This window comes from Saimiri boliviensis, chromosome 19 (assembly GCF_048565385.1).
Source record: "Saimiri boliviensis isolate mSaiBol1 chromosome 19, mSaiBol1.pri, whole genome shotgun sequence".
Lineage (NCBI taxonomy): Eukaryota > Metazoa > Chordata > Mammalia > Primates > Cebidae > Saimiri > Saimiri boliviensis.
Window position 1 is genome coordinate 40,171,098 of NC_133467.1, and position 19,057 is coordinate 40,190,154.

Here is a 19,057-nt window from a genome sequence, read left to right on the forward strand (position 1 = left end):
TTAGTGAGCAGGCAGGTTTAATAAAAGTAGAGAGGAAAAGCTGGAAGGAGGTGAGGTTGTGGCCAGAGTAAAATGTTTGAGTTTAAGATTTAGAGGTGGAATGGTTTCAGGAAATGGCAGAGTCCAGGTTTGAGTTGTTGTTATGGAGATGGAGGTGTTAGTATTAGAAGACATGAAATTCTAAGACAGAAATGTTAGGTGAGTTGTGCAGATGGCCTAAAATTGCTCAGGAAGATGGTAGGATTTAAAGTCATATAAGTGCCTTTGGTCCCAGCTACTCAGGAGGCTGAGGTGGGAGGATTGCCTGAGCCTGGAGGGTGGAGGTTGCAGTGAGCTGAGGATCGCCCTATTGTACTCCAGCCTAGGCGACAGATGGAGACGCCATCTCGGGGGGAAAAAATGTGATATAAGGCAGGTGTTATAAGTCTTTGATAAATATGAGGAATAGGCAGAACATTTTCCTGTGGTGAACCAATTAAATGAGTAAGAATCTGGGCAGTTTCAGGGATCAGTAATGCCCTAGTGTGGTACAGTGAAAGAGCATGAGTTCAGACTATCTAGGTTCAGACTTTGGGGCACCTATCTGACTTTTCAAGGCTTTTGTTTCTGTTTGTAAATTGGGAATAACGAGACCTGCTGCAAGAGTTTTGTCATTAATGAGTAAGAGTGTTTTTAGAAGTGCTTAACTAATATTAACTTCATTTTTACTCTTGACTGCTGTCATTCAAGATGGTATGGAAGTAGGGGTGATAGGCAAAGATAGCAGAAGCAAAATTTGAACAAGATAATTTATTCAGCATGTTAAGTTTATATGATGGGGTCAGCACAAATATTTATGAATGAATGTAGGTACAAGCAAGTACTGATATAAAGAAAGGATTTTGTAAAATAAAGGCCACTGCTTGGCTTATAACACCATTATGATATTGATCTACAACAAATGTTTATGTCAAGAAATGCTTTGTCTAATAGTTTTCCATGAAAATTCCATCATGCATGGGAAGTAGATTTTATTTTCCTGGAGAACAGAATAAAGATCGTTATGTGAAAGTTACGGTGGGGGCGGGGGGTTGGTGATATCTTTTGCTTTAGTTTAGAAAAGTGTTTTCTAACCATTCAAGCTGTCTAACAATAAAGTGTACATTATGGCAAAGTAATGAGGTCCTTATCAGACCTTGTTTTCAAGTGGAAACTACATGATTTATGTCAGAGATATAATAGAACGAGTCTTGCAGGGGGCCAGTTATTTGGATTAAGAAATTGTTAAAGGCCCTTTCAGTTGGAAGATTTTGATGCCAGATGAGAATTGTCTTTTACACCATTCAATTAAATAGTTGAGAGCCTCCTGTGTTTTATTTGAAAGGTTGAAAGCCATTGTTTTTTTTTTTTTTTTTCTTCTTCCTCCTGTGTGCTAAGACAGAGCCAAAGACTCTGTGTGTATGTTTTTTTTTGTAACAGGGTCTCACTCTGTCACCCAGATTGGAGAGAAGGGGCATGATTGTCGCTCACATAGCCTTGATCTCCCAGGCTCAAGCAGTCTTCCCACCTCAGCCACTTGAGTAGCTGGGACTATAGGCACACACCACCATGCTTAGCTAGTTTAAAAAAAAAAAAAATTGTAGGCCGGGCGCGGTGGCTCAAGCCTGTAATCCCAGCACTTTGGGAGGCCGAGGCGGGTGGATCACAAGGTCGAGAGATCGAGACCATCCTGGTCAACATGGTGAAACCCCGTCTCTATTAAAAATACAAAAAACCAGCTGGGCGTGGTGGCGCGTGCCTGTAATCCTAGCCATTTAGGAGGCTGAGGCAGGAGAATTGCCTGAAACCAGGAGGCGGAGGTTGCGGTGAGCCGAGATCGCGCCATTGCACTCCAGCCTGGGTAAGAAGAGCGAAACTCCGTCTCAAAAAAAAAAAAAAATTTGTAGAGACACGGTCCCACTATGTTGTCCAGACTGGTCTCAAACTCCTGGGCTCAAGCTACCCTCTTGCCTCAGCTTCTCAAAATGCTGGGATTACAGGCAGGAGCCACTGTGCCCAGCCCAAACTTTTTTTTTTTTTTTTTAAATAGAGTCTTGCTCTGTTGCCCAGGCTGGAGTGCAGTGGTGCCATCTCAGCTTACTGCAGCCTCCACCTCCCTAGTTTAAGTGATCCTTCTGCCTCAGCCTCCCTAGAAGCTGGGAATAGCCATCATGCCTGGCTAATTTTTATATTTTTAGTAGAGACGGGGTTATACCATGTTGGCCAGGCTGGTCTCAAACTCCTGACCTCAGGTGATCTGCCTGCCTCGACTTCTCAAAGTGCTGGAATTACAGGTGTGAGCCATCATGCCTAACCAAACACTGTGTTTTAATCATTGCCTTTGGTATTTCCATTTGGAATTTGAAAAGCTTAAGCCAGGTATTAGTGGTGATGTAACAAAAGCTGTTGTTCTCACTTGTTGGGGTTAGGTCAGGGTCCACAGTATGCACCTGGAGACATAAAATATAAAAATGTGCTGTTAAGAAGTTTGGCTTAGTGCCTCAAATTTTTGCTAAAGAGCAGAGCATTCTAGAAAATGTTTAACCTGTAAATTATTTTGTTAAAATGTTTTTTGAAAAGAATGGCCTGTGTGCTATGTTGATGTGAGCTCTATGATGCCATAACACTGGTTTTCATTCACTTCTCTCACTCAGAAGTCTGTGTCTGGCTGTGAAATTGCCTACATGCCTATGGCTTAGTCAACTCTTTTCCTTTCTGCTGAGCACCTGTTTGTGATTGCTATTTTGTGTACTTACTGTATATTTCTCACATTCTCTCAGAACATTACTAAATTGGCTTTACAGTTGCATTACTTTTTTTTTTTTTTTTGGACATAGAGTCTTGCTCTGTCACCCAAGCTAGAGTGCATTGGTGTGATCTCAGCTCACTGTAACCTTCACCTCCCGTGTTCAAGCGATTCTCCTGCCTCAGCCTCCTGAGTAGCTGGGACTACAGGTATGTACCACCACCCTGAGCCAATTTTTTATAGTTTTAGTAGAAACAGAGTTTTACCATGTTAGCCAGGATGGTCTCCATCTCCTGACTCCACTTCATGATCCGCAGGCCTCAGCCTCCCAAAGTGCTGGGACTACAATCATGAGTCACCGCACCTGGCCACATTACTTTTTTTTTTAAAGAAAGAAGATTAGGCCGGGCGCGGTGGCTCACGCCTATAATCCAGCACTTTGGGAGGCTGAGGTGGGTGGATCATGAGGTCAAGAGATCGAGACCATCCTGGTCAACATGGTGAAACCTCGTCTCTACTAAAAATAGAAAAATTAGCTGGGCATGGTGGCAGGTGCCTGTAGCTGAGGCAGGAGAATTGCTTGAATCCAGGAGACAGAGGTTGTGGTGAGCCGAGATTGTGCCATTGCACTCCGGCCTGGGTAACAAGAGTGAAACTCCGTCTCAAAAAAAAGAAAGAAGATTAAAATTTATTTTGCAGCTATGCGCTTGGTTTTGGATTATTCATGTGTATAAGTTATTTGAGCTACTACCACTTCCTGTAACCTAAGGCTGTGGCTAAAATGGGTTTGGAGAAGAAATTCTTGCCTGTATTGGGGAGGGGGGGGATTTATTCATCTATTAATTCTGAAGGTATTTAATTCCTAATTCCTCAAGGTAAGGGACTAATTTACTTTATATCTTGACATTTTACATTTGAAGAATCTTAGACCAAAAATTCTTTATGTATTAGTAGTTCTTTCTGATAATTATGATATTGAAACTCAGGTAAATTTAACATTAATAATATCTAGACTGATAGACAGTCAAAGATAATAGATTATGAGGCTGTAGTGAACTGAAGAAGTTTATTTTTTAAACCTTGAAAGTATCTTAGGAGCCATCTAATCCAAGTCTAGGTTATAGAAGAGGCAACTGAAACCCTGTAAGTAATTTGACCAAAGTCACCTAGTTAATACATAGAGGTGTATGTAGGTAAACTCACATAATGTGAGGGTGGTGAGAGTAGTGACAGCGTGGTTGACGTCCCTTTAGAAGGGAGAGTTTTTAAAACTTAGAAATAGAAGGGTGATAAGAAGCACCGTAGAATTTCTGATCTGGTAAGCTTCAAATTGGTTGGTTTGTTGGTAGCTGATGTGGAAGTTGGCTTAGTCATTGAATCATTTATTCATCAGGCATTTGACTACATGCTATATTATAGATGCTACACTAGATGTTGGAGCTACAAAAATGAAGAAATCGTGTCCCTGCACTCATGGATCTTTTGTACTACTAGAACAGGACAAGAGAGAATACTTTCTATTTTGCCATCTCTCTCTCTCTCTCTCTCTCTCTCTGTCTCAAAAAAAAAAAAAAAAAAAAATCCAGTTTTAGCAAGTTCATGACCTGCTGATTTTATAACCCACAAATCTTTTGTATTTGCCTTGTCCCTTAGTGCTTTCAAGAATTAGACTTTGACCTTTCCCAAAAGGCAGGGGATTGGTGGGTATGGTAGGGCAAGTGTACCTGGCAACTTTATGAATGACTCTTCTGTAGAAAGCTGAAAACCTGGCAGAATTTGGTCAGAGATTTTACTTCACTCTATTATTGTTTCCCCAGTTGGGACTTTTAACCTCAGAGGAATGTTGGATTGGTGCCAGGCTGTCAGGTCAGGGACGTAGTTCTGCCAGAGTCTGGAAGAGGAGATCTTTTTCAGTTAAACTTACTTGGCAGTCATCTGTCCTGAATGGAGAAAGGGGTGTTTTGGAGTAGACATGTTTCCTAGGTTCATAAGATTAATAGAGATTGACTCTTGTTATGAACCTTTGGGGTCCCCACTCTGCTTTGTGGAATAGCTTATTTAATTTAATTAATTAATTAATTAATTTATTGAGATGGAGAGTCGCTCTTTCACCCAGGCTGGAGTGAAGTGTCATAATCTTGGCTCACTGCAACCTCTGCCTGCTGTGGGTTCCAGTGATTCTCCTGGCTCAGCCTCCTGAGTAGCTGGAATTACAGGGGCACACAACCCAGCTAATTTTTGTGGTTTTCGTAGATACGGGGTTTCGCCGTGTTGGCCAGGCTGGTCTCAAACTCCTGACCTCAGGTGATACCTGCCTCAGCCTCCCATAGTACTGAGATCAAAGGCGTGAGCCACTGCACCTGACCTATTCATGTATTTTGAATAGTTTTAGCTATTAATTAACTCCTCTGCTAGCATCAAAACACTAGTTAACTCTGAAATGATCCAGTGTATAGTAATTGTTCATTCATTCAAGAAATATCTACTGACAGCCAGTGTTCCTCGCACTGTGCCAGGTGATACATGAAGAGGATACATTAGTGAAGGAGACATACAAGTTTCCTGCCTTCAAGAAACTTATATATTAGAGGAGATGGCTAGACAGCAACTAATTAAAATGATTTGATAGTATTCAAGTGCCAGGAAGGAAATAAACAAGGTACCATGTTAGAGACTATTGCAGGTAGGGGATTCCTTTTATTTTTATTTTTAATTTTTTTTGTTTTCCTTTTTAAAATTAATTTCTGCCTTTATTCCATTGTTAAGTGGGGAGTTCTTTAGGGTTGGTAGCCTGTTGCTTCCTTCCTTTAGTTTGGATAAGCAAACTCATGGTAGAAAAGCAGTACTCAGGAAAAGTACAGGGAAAGCATTATTCAAAGTGGCATTATAGGTTACTGGTTAATGCAGGTTTTAAGATATTAATGTTGCCCGGGTGCAGTGGCTCACGGCATGGTAATCCCAGCACTTTGGGAGGCTGAGGTGGGTAGATCACAAGGTCAGATGATCGAGACCATTCTGGCCAACATAGTAAAACCCCGTCTCTACTAAAAATACAAAATATTAGCTGCGTGTGGTGGCCCATGCCTGTAGTCCCAACTACTCTGGAGGCTGAGGCAGGAGAATTGCTTGAGTCCAGGAGGCAGAGGTGGCAGTGAGCCGAGATTAAGTCACTGCTCTATGGCCTGGCGCCTGACGAAAGAGCAATATTCTGTCTCAAACAAACAAACAAACAAAACCAGATACTAATATTAATGAAGAGTTAGGAAATAAAATGTTACTCTTCGTAATTTTAAACTGCTATCAACTTAAATGAATGAGCTAGGATAGTTTCCCCATTTGGTTAGGAAGCTGCTGACATGGGGCTGTGATTATCCTGTTCCAGCGTAATTTGAGCCTTATGTATTTATTTCTTCCTCAGGTAGAGGCCTGAATTTTGAACTTTGTTCTACCTACATCCAGCTGCCTGAAAGTACTTAATGATCACATGACCCTGGACATGGATGCTGTCCTGTCGGATTTTGTCCGTTCCACAGGAGCAGAGCCAGGGCTGGCGCGAGATCTCCTAGAAGGTGAGGGGTCGTAGGGGAGAATGAGAAAAGAATAAGTAAAATGTGGTATTTATCATTAGGATGATTTGGAACATTTAAGGTGATCAGAAAGATACCCTGTGTATGGTAGGCCTTACAGTTAATTCTAATGATATAATTGTGTATAACCCATCATAATTTAAAAATTTAAAATCCCTTTTTCACATTGAACTTCCTGGTGTAGCTTTTTCTACTTGATGCTCAGGCAATGGAAGTGAAATTTATATTAGTCCATTACAAACATTATTTTATTTTATTTATTTATTTTTTTGAGACAGAGTCTTGCTCTGTTGCCCAGGCTGGAGTGCAGTGGCATGATCTTGGCTCACTGCAACCTCTGCCTTCCAGGTTCAAGCAATTCTCTCCTGTCTCAGCCTCCTGAGTAGCTGGAATTACAGGTGCCCACCACCACACATGGCTGATTTTTGTATTTTTTAGGAGAGACAAGGGTTCACCATTGTTGGCCAGGCTGGTCTTGAACTCCGCACCTCAAGGGATCTGCCTGCCTCGGCCTCCCAAATTGCTGAGATTACAGACATGAGCCACCGTACTCGGCCTAAAAACATAAGTTTAGATCTGTAAGACTTCCTCTTTATATATAAATGACTTCAGAGTTTTCATGCTTGGGATCATCCATGGTTTTGTTCGTTCTTTATGTTACATATGGGTAATTCCATGTTGAGTGAATCAATTTAATGTTTTCATTTTGCTGCTTTTGTTTACTTATATTTTTATATACATAAGTTTGAATGTTCTAAACTTTAAGGTCCTAAAGTGTTAGAATCATGTCCCTGGGATTCTTCGTTTAGAGTCACAAATAATAGATGAAAATATGAAAATATATAATGACACAAACAGGCAGGCCTATGGGGAAGGGGCAGGTTCTTAGCATACATAGGTAATATTTTAAATTGTCAGCCCTTAGCAAGATGTCACAATTTGACATTTGCTTGGCTACCTGTGAGAAGAGCATGAATTTGGAAACAGAAGATCAGGGTTTTCATTTCCAGTTTACTAATTCAGTACAACTTTGCCCTTAATTTGCATTTTCAGTTTCATCTCCTACTACTTTTTCCTGTACTTCCTGTGCTCCAGCCAGGCCCGACTTGTGACCTCTCGGTGATCATGTCAGGTTACTTCCTCAGTCTGCAACATTTCTTTCCTCTATTATTCTCCTCATCCTTCAACATTCAGCTCAAATGTTTCCTCTTTCATAAAATCCTTAACCTTTCTGCATTCCTCTTACAAGATATGTTGAACACTTAAGAGTGTTCAATATGTGCATAGTACTTGAAGATACTTTATTCTCACAACCACCCTAAAATAAAGTTTTATTATCCTGGAGTTAGAATTTTAAAACCTGAGGCTCAGTGAAGTTAAGTAGGATTTGAACCTAGGCAATCTGGTTTTGGAATATGGCTCTAAACAATTACGTTACAAATTATTGCTAGCATGCAGGCATGTGTGCGCTCTCTCTCTCTCTCTCTCTCTCTCTCTCTCTCTCTCTCTCTCTTTCTCTGTCACATGCTGTGAAAGAAATGTTGAGGATGCTGTGAGAGTGAAGCGAGAACCCTAACTTAGATCTAGAGGGCAGGAAAGCCTTTTCTGAGGAGTGATTTTTAAGCCAAGCCCTGAAGGACAAGTAGGAGTAGCAAGACAGAGGGATGTAGAAGAGAGTGTTTATGTGTAATAAACAGCTTATGCAAGGGCCCTAAGTTGCAAGAGAGTTTGGCTTATTGGAAAAACTATTAATAATTGTGATATTAAGAGTGGTGCAAGAGGCCGGGCACAGTGGTTCTTGCCTGTGATCCCAGAACTTTGGGAGGGTGAGGTAGACTTATCACCTGAGGTTGGGAGTTTGAGACCAGCCTGACCAACATGGAGAAAACCTGTCTCTACTAAAAATACAAAATTAGCCAGGCGTGGTGGTGCATGCCTGTAATCCCAGCTACTTGAGAGGCTGAGTCAAGAGAATTGCTTGAACCCAGGAGGCAGAGTTTGCAGTAAGCTAAGATTGCACCATTGCACTCCAGCCTGGGCAACAAGAGCGAAACTCCATCTCAAAAAAAAAAAAAAAAAAAAAAAAAAAGAATGGTGCAAGAGCGGTAGGCAGCTGCTTAGACAGGCAGGAAGCAGAAAATAGGGGCTCTAGCCAGGTATGATGGCATTCACTGTAATCCTAGCTACCTGGGAGGCTGAGGTGGGATGATAGCTTGAACCCAGGAATTTGAGACCAGCCTGGGCAACATAGCGAGACCTCATCTCTTAAGAAAGAAAAAAAGAGGCCGGGTGTGGCGGCTCATGCCTGTAATTGCAGCACTTTAGGGGCTGAGAGGCAGTGATCACCTGAGGTAAGGAGTTTGAGACCAGCCTGGCCAACATGGTGAAACCCCATCTCTACTAAAAATACAAAAATTAGCTGGGCGTGGTGGCACACATCTGTTATTCCAGTTACTTGAGAGACTCAGAGAGGAGAATCGCTTGAACCCAGGAGGCAGAGGTTGCAGTGAGCCGAGGTAGTGCCACTGCACTCCATCCTGGGCGATGGCAAGACTGGGTCTCAAAAAAAAAAGAAAAAAAAGTTAACTAATTGTATTGCAATAGGACTGTTTGGCTTTTGTTTTGTTTTGTTTGAGATAGGGTCTCACTTTGTCATCCAGGCTGAGTGCAGTTGTGTGATCTCAGCTCACTGCAACCTCCGCCTCCTGGGCTCAAGTGATCCTCCCACCTCAGCTTCCTGAGTAGCTAAGACCACAAGCACACACCATCACACCTGGCTAATAGGACTGTTCAATACTGATAATTGAAAAGAAGGAAAGAAATCAAAAGCTAACTGATTGTAGAGCAAAGAGATTAGAAGCAGAGAGACCAGATAGAGTTCCTTCCTAAAAGACCAAAGACTAAGTAAAGATTATGAGGACCTCAAGTAGGGCAGTGGCAATAAAAATGGATAATAGGAAATGGATTTGAGAGATGTTTTAGGAGTACAAACAACCATGAAGATTGTGCGATCTGAGGAAACGTGAGGAGCTGAAAATGACTGAAGTTTCAGGGCCTGGAGGGATTGTGATGCCATTGCTGATTTAGGAAATAGGAAGAGGAGAAGCAGCAAGCTTTGGGAAAGAAACTGATGGATATTCAATTTGGCCCTGTGGATTGTTAGGAGGACCTGATTTTTAGGAGATTTGCAGACAGTTGGAAATACAGATTTGATCCTCAAGGCAGATGTCACTCATTCATGCATTGATTCAGGAGAAGAGTTCTCCATTAATTCAGCAAATATTTATTGAGTGACTACTATGTGTCAGGTACTGTTCTAGATGCCTAAAACAAAATAAACAAAATATTCTAGCAGGAGAGTTAGTCAGTAAACAACAAACATGATATAAAGCATATTATAAGCTGTCAAGTGCTATGGAAGAGAGTAAAGGGAATGATGAAGTGGTTGTGATTTTTAATTGGGTAGTCAGGGTAGACCTTACTAACAATGTGATGTTTAAGTAAATCCCTAAAGCTGATGAGGAGCTGTCTGTGTGGATATACTGGGGAAAGAGCCTTCTAGGTAGAGGGGATAGTCAGTGGAAAGGCCCTAGAGTGGGAGTGGACTTAGCATGTTCTAGGAACAGCAAGGTCAGTGGTGACTGGAGCAGAGTGAGCAAAGGGAGTCAGAACAACTGGCTAACGTAATGATTTAGAAGGAAAATCATCAGTAATGGTTTAGAAGGAAAATTTTAAGTAAACCAAGCACGATTCTAAGTGCTTTCAACTTACTTAATCTTCGTAACGACTCTGTCAGGTAAGCACTGTTACTGTCACCTGCATTTTCACAGATAAGGAAATCGAAGCACAGCGAAGAGGCAGAAAAGTAGGCCAGAACATAGAAAGCCTTGAGTTTCAGGCCAAAGAGACGAAGTTTTATTCTGTAGGCAGTGGCAGGCCATTAAAATCTTGATTATTGAACTAAAATGATCACAACTGTGCTTTAGAAAGATTAATCTCATGGGATTCTTTGGAATGGATTGGAGGTAGGACAGTAGGTGACAGGAATTGAATTAAGGTGGTAGCAGGTGGAATAGAACAAGAAAGAGGTGTGAGTAATTATACAATGCTTATTTATTGAATAATTTAACTGGAGAAAGCATCAGAAAAATCCATCATGACAAATCTATCATCAAAGGTCATTTCTTTAGTAGAATGGTGATTCTTAAATTTGGGGGAAATACAGATTCCTTTGATAAGTGGATGATAGCTGTAAACTCTTTGACTAGAAAATGCACAAGCCCATGATCTTCTATGCAGGTTCAGTGTTTAGGATACACTAGAGTACATGTAGGCTAAGAACCTCTTTGGATCTCAGAATTAGGGGACGTGGGATTGAGTCCTGCTGGGTCTAGTGTGAATTAGCTGACTTTGGGCAATAATTTACTTCTCCGGGTTTTGTTTTCTTTATCTGTAAAAGGAAGTTTTAATTTTAGGTTACTAGATCTTTAAGGGCTCTTTTAGTTCAGAGAGACAAAGTTTCTATCTTCGTGGAGCTTACTTACGAAATAGACAACAAATAAGTAAGTAAAGGCATTAGATAATTAGATTGAAGTGTTAAAAAAAATTAAAACAGGGTAAGGAAAAGAACAATGATTGAAATGTGCATGCGTATATGCTTGCTGGTTTTGATGGGATAGTTAGTGTGATCTTTGTGTCTCTCCCCCCAGTTTCTCTATACTCTGGATGCACAGTTCCCTTTTTGCTTTGTCTCCTGACAGGAAAGAATTGGGATGTGAGTGCTGCCCTCAGTGATTTTGAACAGCTACGTCAAGTCCATGCTGGGAACCTACCTCCATCCTTCAGTGAAGGAAGTGGTGGCTCCAGGACCCCTGAAAAAGGGTTTTCTGACAGAGAGCCTACTCGCCCTCCCCGACCCATCCTCCAACGGCAGGATGACATCGTTCAAGGTACTGGGGTGACTGGGGAATGTTTCTGTATCTGGAGTAGGAAGGGAGCGGACTGTTAAATGGAGTCATAAAGTCTAGTGATCCATTGCAGGTGATTGCATTGTCTCTCCTCCTCCCAGCTGAACCCAGATTGAGGTGGCCTCAGTCTGCCCGGGTGCCGTAGTCCCTCGCTGTGTCTCTGCATCTTTAGTGTCATTCTGTATAAAAGCCTTCCTCAGATACTGTGAAGGAAATAGAGGAAGGAGGATAACAGTGTGCTTGTTGATGTAAAGTTCACATAAAGGTAGAACTGAAAGAGTTCCTACCTCTTTGGGGGGTAATTTGTTATTATTGCCCAATATCTTATCAAAATTAAAATGCACACTCTTTGACTCAGCAATTTCATATCTAGGAATTTATCATATATGTGTATGTGCACATATATATCCTTTAAATAAAGAAATACATAGGCCAGGCGTGGTGGCTCACTATTGTAATCCCAGCACTTTGGGACACCAGGGTGGGCGGATTACCTGAGGTCTGAGACCAGCCTGGTCAACATGGTGAAACCCCATCTCTATTAAAAATAGAAGCATTAGGTGGGCATGGTGGTACAGTCCTGTGATCCCAGCTACTCAGGAGGCTGAGGCAGAAGAATCACTTGAACCTGGGAGGCAGAGGTTGCAGTGAGCTGAGATTGTGCCACTGCACTCCAGCCCAATGACAGAGCAAAACTCCATCTCTAAATAAATAAATAAATAAATAAATAAAAATTTTAAAAGATACATAAATGCAGTAGATAAGGATATTCACAGCAGCATTATTTTACAGTAATTAAATATTGAAACTTTGTTTTTTTTCTCAAGGCAATCCATCTGCCTTGGCCCCCTAAAGTGCTGGGTTACAGGTATGAGCTACCACGCCTGGCTCTGAAAACATTTAATGTCCATTAGTAAAGGAGTGGTTAAGTAAATTGTAATCATCCATATTGTGTAATACTCTGCAGTCATTAGAAAGAATTAGGTAGAACTTGATGCACTGTTTTGGAAAAATTTCTAAAATCGATTCAGAAAGGGACTGGGTGTGGTGGCTCATGCCTGTAATCCCAGTACTTTGGGAGGTCAAGGCTGGTGGATCATCTGAGGTCAGGAGTTCAAGACCAGCCTTGCCAACATGGTGAAACCCTGTCTCTGCTAAAATTAGAAAAATAAGTACATACCTGTAATCCCAGCTACTTGGGAGGCTGAGGCAGGAGAATTGCTTGAGCCAGGAGGCAGAGGTTGCAGTGAGCCGAGATGGCGCCACTGCACTCCAGCCTGGGTGACAAAGACACTACATGAAAAAACAAAAGTTTTCTGAAAGGTAAGACACAATGCAATGTATGTAGCATACAGTGTACTCTTATTTGTGTTTTAAAAGATGATTTTAGCCGGGCATAGTGGCTTACACCTGTAATCCCAGAACTTTGGGAGGCTGAGGCGGGCGGATTACCCGAGGTCGGCAGTTTGAGACTAGCCTGACCAACATGGAGAAACTCCATCTCTACAAAAAATACAAAATTAGCTGGCCGTGGTGGTGCATGCCTGTAATCCCAGTTACTCAGGAGGCGGAGCCAGGAGAACTGCTTGAACCCAGGAGGCAGAGGTTTTGTTGAGCCAAGATTGCGCCATTGTACTCCAGCCTGGGCAACAAGAGCAAAACTCCATCTCAAAAAAAAAAAAAAAAAAAAAAAAGATTTTGAAAGCTATATATGCACAAAAATTTCTAGAAGGATACAAAAGTTTGCTTCTTGGGAAAGGATCAGGAATTTTGAATGAAAAGAAGACTTCCTTGTGAAATCATTTTATACCTTTTGATAGTATATTGATTTTTTAAATCATAGGCATGTGGTACTTTTTTTAAGGCAGGGTCTTGCTCTGTGTCCCAAGGCTGGAGTGAGGCTGGTGGAACACAGCTCCCAGTAGCTGGGACCATGGGCATGCACCACCTAGCCTAGCTAAATTTTTGATTCTTTATAGAAATGAGGTCTCACTCTGTTGCCCAGGCTGATCTAGAACTCCTGAGCTCATATGATCCCTCCACCTTGGCTTTCCAAAGTTTTGGGATTACAGGTGTAAGCCACCATGCCCAGCCTACATGGTAGTTTCAGAATACCTAAAAAATATTTTTAAGGTGGGCATGGTGGCTCACACCTGTAATCGCAGCACTTTGGGAGGCCAAGGCTGGCAGGTCACTTGAGACCAGCATGGCCAACATGGAGAAACTCCGTCTCTACTAAAAATACAAAAAAAATTTGCTGGGCATGTTGGCACGTGCCTGTAATTCTTCCGGCTACTCAGGAGGCTGAGGCAGGAGAATTGCTTGAACCTGGGAGACGGAGGTTGCAGTGAGTCAAGATTGCAGCACTGCACTCTAGCCTGAGTGACAGAGCCAGACTCCATCTCAAAGAACAAAAACAAGGCCAGCACAGTGGTTCACACCTGTAATCCCAGCACTTTGGGAGGCCGAGGCGGGTGGATTACCTGAGTTCAAGACCAGCCTGGCCAACATAGTGAAACCCCATCTCTACTAAAAATTAAAAAATTAGCTGGGTGTGGTGGTGGGCACCTGTAATCCCAGGTACTAAGGAGGCTGAGGCAGGAGAGTTGCTTGAACCCTGGAGGCAGAGGTTGCAGTGAGCTGAGATCGCGCCACTGCACTCCAGCCTGGGCAATAAGCGTGAAGCTCTGTCTCAAAAAGAAAAACAAAAAACAAAACTAAAAAATATTTTAAAAATAAAATTAGTTTAGACAACTCAGTTTATTTTGTGCATCATCTCTGGCAAGTACTGTATTAAGAGGCTACCCAACATGCTTTAGAAATTTTCCCCTGTGGATCATCATTAAATCATTACATAACTGAAGCCATGCAAATGAACTGTAATACTACATTGAACAAATTATAGTTACAGTGGTATATCTGCTTGGGAATTACAAGTGTCATGTGTTCGAAACAAATTAAATGATATGGGATACTGTCTACATTATTGTTCTCCTCTATAGACTGTTTAAGAACTGACTGTCCCTATAAATTTCTGATAAATATGAGTATTGAGAAAAGTTTTAGTAAGCAATATAAGTAAATGTTACTGATGCAGGAAGAAAGTTCCCAAATGTGTAAGATATGTTGTTTATTTTATTTTATTTTATTTTGAGATGGGGGTTTCTCTCTATTATCCAGGCTGGGGTGCAGTGGCACAATCTCGGGTCACTGCAGCCTCCACCTCTCAGGTTTAAGCAATTCTCCCACCTCAGCCTCCCAAGGGATTACAGGGGTGCACCACCACACCGGCTAATTTTTGTATTTTTAGTAGACACTGGGTTTTACATGTTGGCCAGGCTGGTCTCGAACTCCTGACCTCAGGTTATCCGCCCACCTCAGCCTCCCAAAGGATTTTCTTTTCTATAATGGAAAAAGATTTCCACTATAGACAAGTGCTTTCCAGGACCTTGAGAATTACCAGAAGGATTATTTGACTAACTCCAGTGAAACTTCACTTCCGTTATTCCCTTCTCGTCTCACCAAACAATGACCAACTTGCTAAACGAATGGGTCCCTATCACATTGGGAAATGGAAGTGGAGGAAGACAGAGTCAGAGGGAGGGGAAGACGAGGCAAATTCCAGACAAGAGTAGAAAGAGAAATGGATATTTGGTGCTAATGTGAGTGCCTGCAAAATATTTTCTATATTTCTCCAAACAATTGGCTTCACAAAAAGGGTTGTGAAATTCACCAGTCAGTTAGACTTAGTTTTTCTCTGACTAAACCCTGTTGAGAGGTAACTATCAGCACATCAACTGGAGAGTTCTCCAAGTGGGCTGTGTATGTTCTAAGGTGACTCCATTTCTCATTGCAGAAAAACGCCTGTCTAGGGGCATCTCCCACGCCAGCTCCAGCATTGTTTCCCTGGCCCGGTCCCATGTCTCCTCCAATGGTGGGGGTGGGGGGAGCAATGAGCACCCCCTGGAAATGCCCATCTGTGCCTTCCAGCTTCCAGATCTTACTGTGTATAATGAAGACTTCCGCAGCTTCATAGAGAGAGATCTCATTGAGCAGTCCATGCTGGTTGCCTTGGAACAGGCAGGTCAGTGATTGCTTCCTTTCCCATGCTTTTCCCGCTCTACTCTCCACCTACAGGCAGCCATATGGACGGTCTGGGCTTGATCAGTAGCTTCCAGTTGTGGTTCAGTAGATCCAGTGTATGATCTGATTGCAGTCAAAGTCAGGAGTCAGTGGGATGAACTTGTGCTGATGTTAAAGAAAAGATACAGATTAGATACTTTACTCTGGAAATTTCCTGTTTGTTGGAAGAGAAACCAGATACACAAATGCAAAGGCCTAGGAATCAATACTTGAAATCAATGCATGAAAAAAATAAACAACTAATTATAACTGGCCCTGGAACACCCTTGTGAACAGAAAGGCTAATGCTGTAGGTGATGCACAGTAGTGAACCTGTCCCCCCAAATTTATTTACCTTTGTAATAGTGTTTATCTTCAATTATTACTAAAATTAATTCTTGTCATAGGGTGAGGCAGCTGGAAGTTCTGGAAAAGCTTATCAGGCATTAAAATGCTTGCATGGGAGAAGGACTGGAGTTAATGGGGGCATGAAAGGAAGCTTTTATTTTTCGTTTTGTAACCTAATCACATACATCTATGGGTAATTTTTTTTTCTTTTTTCTTTTCTGATAAGAAAGCTTTGTTGTTACCAGAAATTTGTAATTTTTTTTAAAGTTAGTAAATTATCACGGCTGGGGAGATTATAAGCCACTTTTTCTTTAAGTAGTTCAAGAAACTAGGCTCCACAGTAGTTCAAGAATACTTACGCATCACTCATAAAATATTCTCCTCATGTAAATAATGGGTTGGCAACTGTGGGATGACTGTACGGAATTACGACTTGTTTTCTTGGGTATTTTATGTACTTTGTCTTATTGCTTATGCTTTTTAAAGTCACACCCCACACATGCTGACATGCTGTCATATGTGCAGATGGTACTCATAAGACACTTTAAATACATGCTTTGAGTTGTTTTTGTTTTGTTCATGATGGATTTTTGCTGAGCTTTGTTGCTGTAATATATACTGGTCTCCTGAGTGGAGGGAAGGAATCAGAGCCGGTCCAAGCAGTCAAGTTTCAACTTAGTCCTTGGCCTCGCCATTTAACCCAGGGTTTCTCAACCTTGGCACTACTGACATTTTGGTCTAGACAATTCTTTGTTTTGCAGGCTGCCTTGTGCATTATATCATGGTTAGCAGTATCCTTGGCCTCTACCCATTGGATGCCAGTAGGATTCCCCTACCAGTTGTGACATGCAAACGTATCTTCAGTCATTGCCAGTGTCCCTTTGGGACAAAATTGATCTACTCACTGATCTAACCGATTGTGCTCACAAGTTTCTGACTGACTAAATATAAGTGAAGAAGATGTGAAGAATAATCGAGTGATGGTTTTATTCTTGGTAGGCCTCCTAGAGGAGGCTGCTTTGGAGTCTGTTTTAGAAATACAGTGGGAAGGGCTTCATGGATAATCTACTCCTTTTTCTCCACTATCTCCTTTCTACAGGGCGTTTGAACTGGTGGGTGAGTGTGGACCCCACCTGTCAGAGGCTGCTTCCTTTGGCAACAACTGGAGATGGGAACTGCCTCTTGCATGCAGCCTCCCTTGGTGAGTCTTGAAAGCAGTACTCCATTCCCCTGCAGAAAGGAAGCAATTGAGTCAAATCTCATGTGTAGGACTCCATCCAGACAATCTTGATCTTAGGCAGAAGTGATAGTTCAGATCAAGACTGTGTGTGCTTACGTGTGTGTGTGTGTGTGTGTGTGTGTGTTTATGTGTTTATGTTGGTGCAAGAGGAAATGGGAGTGAACCGTACTTTTGCTAGTTAGATAGTGAAGGAAGCACAGGTATTGGCTTGGGCCAGCTCTGAGAGCTGACCCAGGGAGTAATGAGTAGGGAGCAACCCAGCAACGTATAGCTAGATGTGTGTATGTGTTCAGTTCTACTTAATATTTATTCTTTTGGTGTATGAAAAAGATATGGTTTTAGCAGTCCTTTGTGACACACGCTTACTTTATTTATTTACATGTTTAGAGACTAAGTTTCGCTCTGTCAGAGTCTCGCTCTGTCACCAGGCTGGAATGCAGTGGTGGTTCTTGGCTCACTGCAACCTCTGCCTCTCAGGTTCAAGGGATTCTCCTGCCTCAGCCTCCTGAGTAGCAGGGACTGCAGGTGTGCACCACCACGCCCAGCTAATTTTGTATTCATAGTAGAGAAGAGTTTCACCATGTTGGCCTGGATGGTCTTGATCTCTTGACCTTGTGATCCACCTGTCTTGGCCTCCCAAAGTGCTGGGATTATGGGCATGAGCCACTGTGCCCGGCCCATTTAGTTTTTGAGACAGAGTCTCACTCTGTTGCCCAGGCTGGACCTCTGCCCCTGGGTTCAAGTGATTCTCCTGCCTCAGCCTCTCAGGTGTCCGGGATTACAGGTAGGAGCCACTGTGCTGTGCTGTAAATAGGCTTAATAATTTAAAGTAAGGACTAGGTGCAGTGGCTAGTGGCTCATACCTGTAATTCCAACACTATGGGAGGCCAAGGTGGGCAGATAACTTGAGGCTAGGAGTTCGAGACCAGCCTAGCCAACACGGTGAAACCCCGTCTCTACTAAAAGTAAAAAAATTAGTGGGGCATGGTAGCGGGCACCTGTAATACAACTTACTAGGGAGGCTGAGGCAGGAGAACGACTGAATCCAGGGGACGTGGAGGTTGTGGTGAGCCGAGATCACTGCACTCCAACCAATTTACAACTCAGTATATTATTTGCAGCCGGGTGCCATGGTTCACACCTGTAATCGCAACACTTTGGGAGGGTGAGGTGGGCGGGTCACTTGAGGCCAGGAGTTGGAGACCAGCCTGGCCAACATGGTGAAACCCCGTCTCTACTAAAAATAAAATAATTAGCAGAATCAAGCTGATGTATCTTACCATTATGTTTTCTTGCTACAGGGATGTGGGGTTTCCACGATCGGGACTTGATGTTGCGAAAAGCTTTATATGCACTGATGGAGAAGGGAGCTGAGAAGGAAGCATTGAAAAGGCGCTGGAGGTGGCAGCAGACACAGCAGAATAAAGAGGTGGGAGAGCTTGGGTGGGAACATCTTGTTTCCTAAAGTTACCTAGCTGCCAAAGTCACCTGGTGCCTGCCAGCAGAAAATATTTCCAGGGGCTTAGGTCAGTGTGACTCCCCTTATGATCCTGAAAATTGGAGAAAATGCAGTTAACACCATGGGGTAAATGCCTTCTTGTATGGTCATGAGAACTGGTGATGGGCAAAAGACCTACAGAGAGGCATCTAGCATTGTGCTTCTCCCCGATAGGTGCTTTACAACTTTAGTGGCAGTATTTTGCAAAATGAGTTAATGACAATTCCATTGGATTTTTGTATTTTTTTTTTTTTTTTGCTTGTAATAAGGCTAGATCAATTTTTAAAGACGTGTATTTCCAGCCCTTATAGGAATGTGAATGCTTAAAAATCTTCTTGGACATATATACCATTGGTTTTTTATATACTCAGTTTTAGTTTATTTTAAATTTTAAAAAGCGTTAAGGAGGCAGCATTCTAATCACACACAAAAAACATACCTGTTTCACTGAGTTTGAACAGTACTTCTCAGGAGTTTGACAAATGTTCAGGCTGCTTTTACATAAGGCAGTAACAGTGGATTGTTTGTACT

General features: G+C 42.2%; 1 protein-coding gene across 8 annotated transcripts in view; it reads left to right on the plus strand.

The window, feature by feature from the left end:
• OTUD7B (OTU deubiquitinase 7B) overlaps positions 1-19,057 on the plus strand; it is a 64,977-nt gene that overhangs the window by 30,826 nt on the left and 15,094 nt on the right. For 6 of the 8 annotated variants that reach the window (XM_074389622.1, XM_074389619.1, XM_074389624.1 and 3 more), the window contains exons 2-6: positions 6,183-6,333; positions 11,112-11,300; positions 15,175-15,402; positions 16,888-16,989; positions 18,330-18,457. In XM_074389622.1, coding sequence (XP_074245723.1) covers positions 6,249-6,333; positions 11,112-11,300; positions 15,175-15,402; positions 16,888-16,989; positions 18,330-18,457 — 732 coding nt within the window. In that variant the 5' untranslated portion in view covers positions 6,183-6,248. Of the gene's footprint in view, positions 1-2,855; positions 2,974-6,182; positions 6,334-11,111; positions 11,301-15,174; positions 15,403-16,887; positions 16,990-18,329; positions 18,458-19,057 lie in introns of those variants that run through there. The other 2 variants (XM_039459877.2, XM_074389625.1) reach the window with 2 other exon arrangements.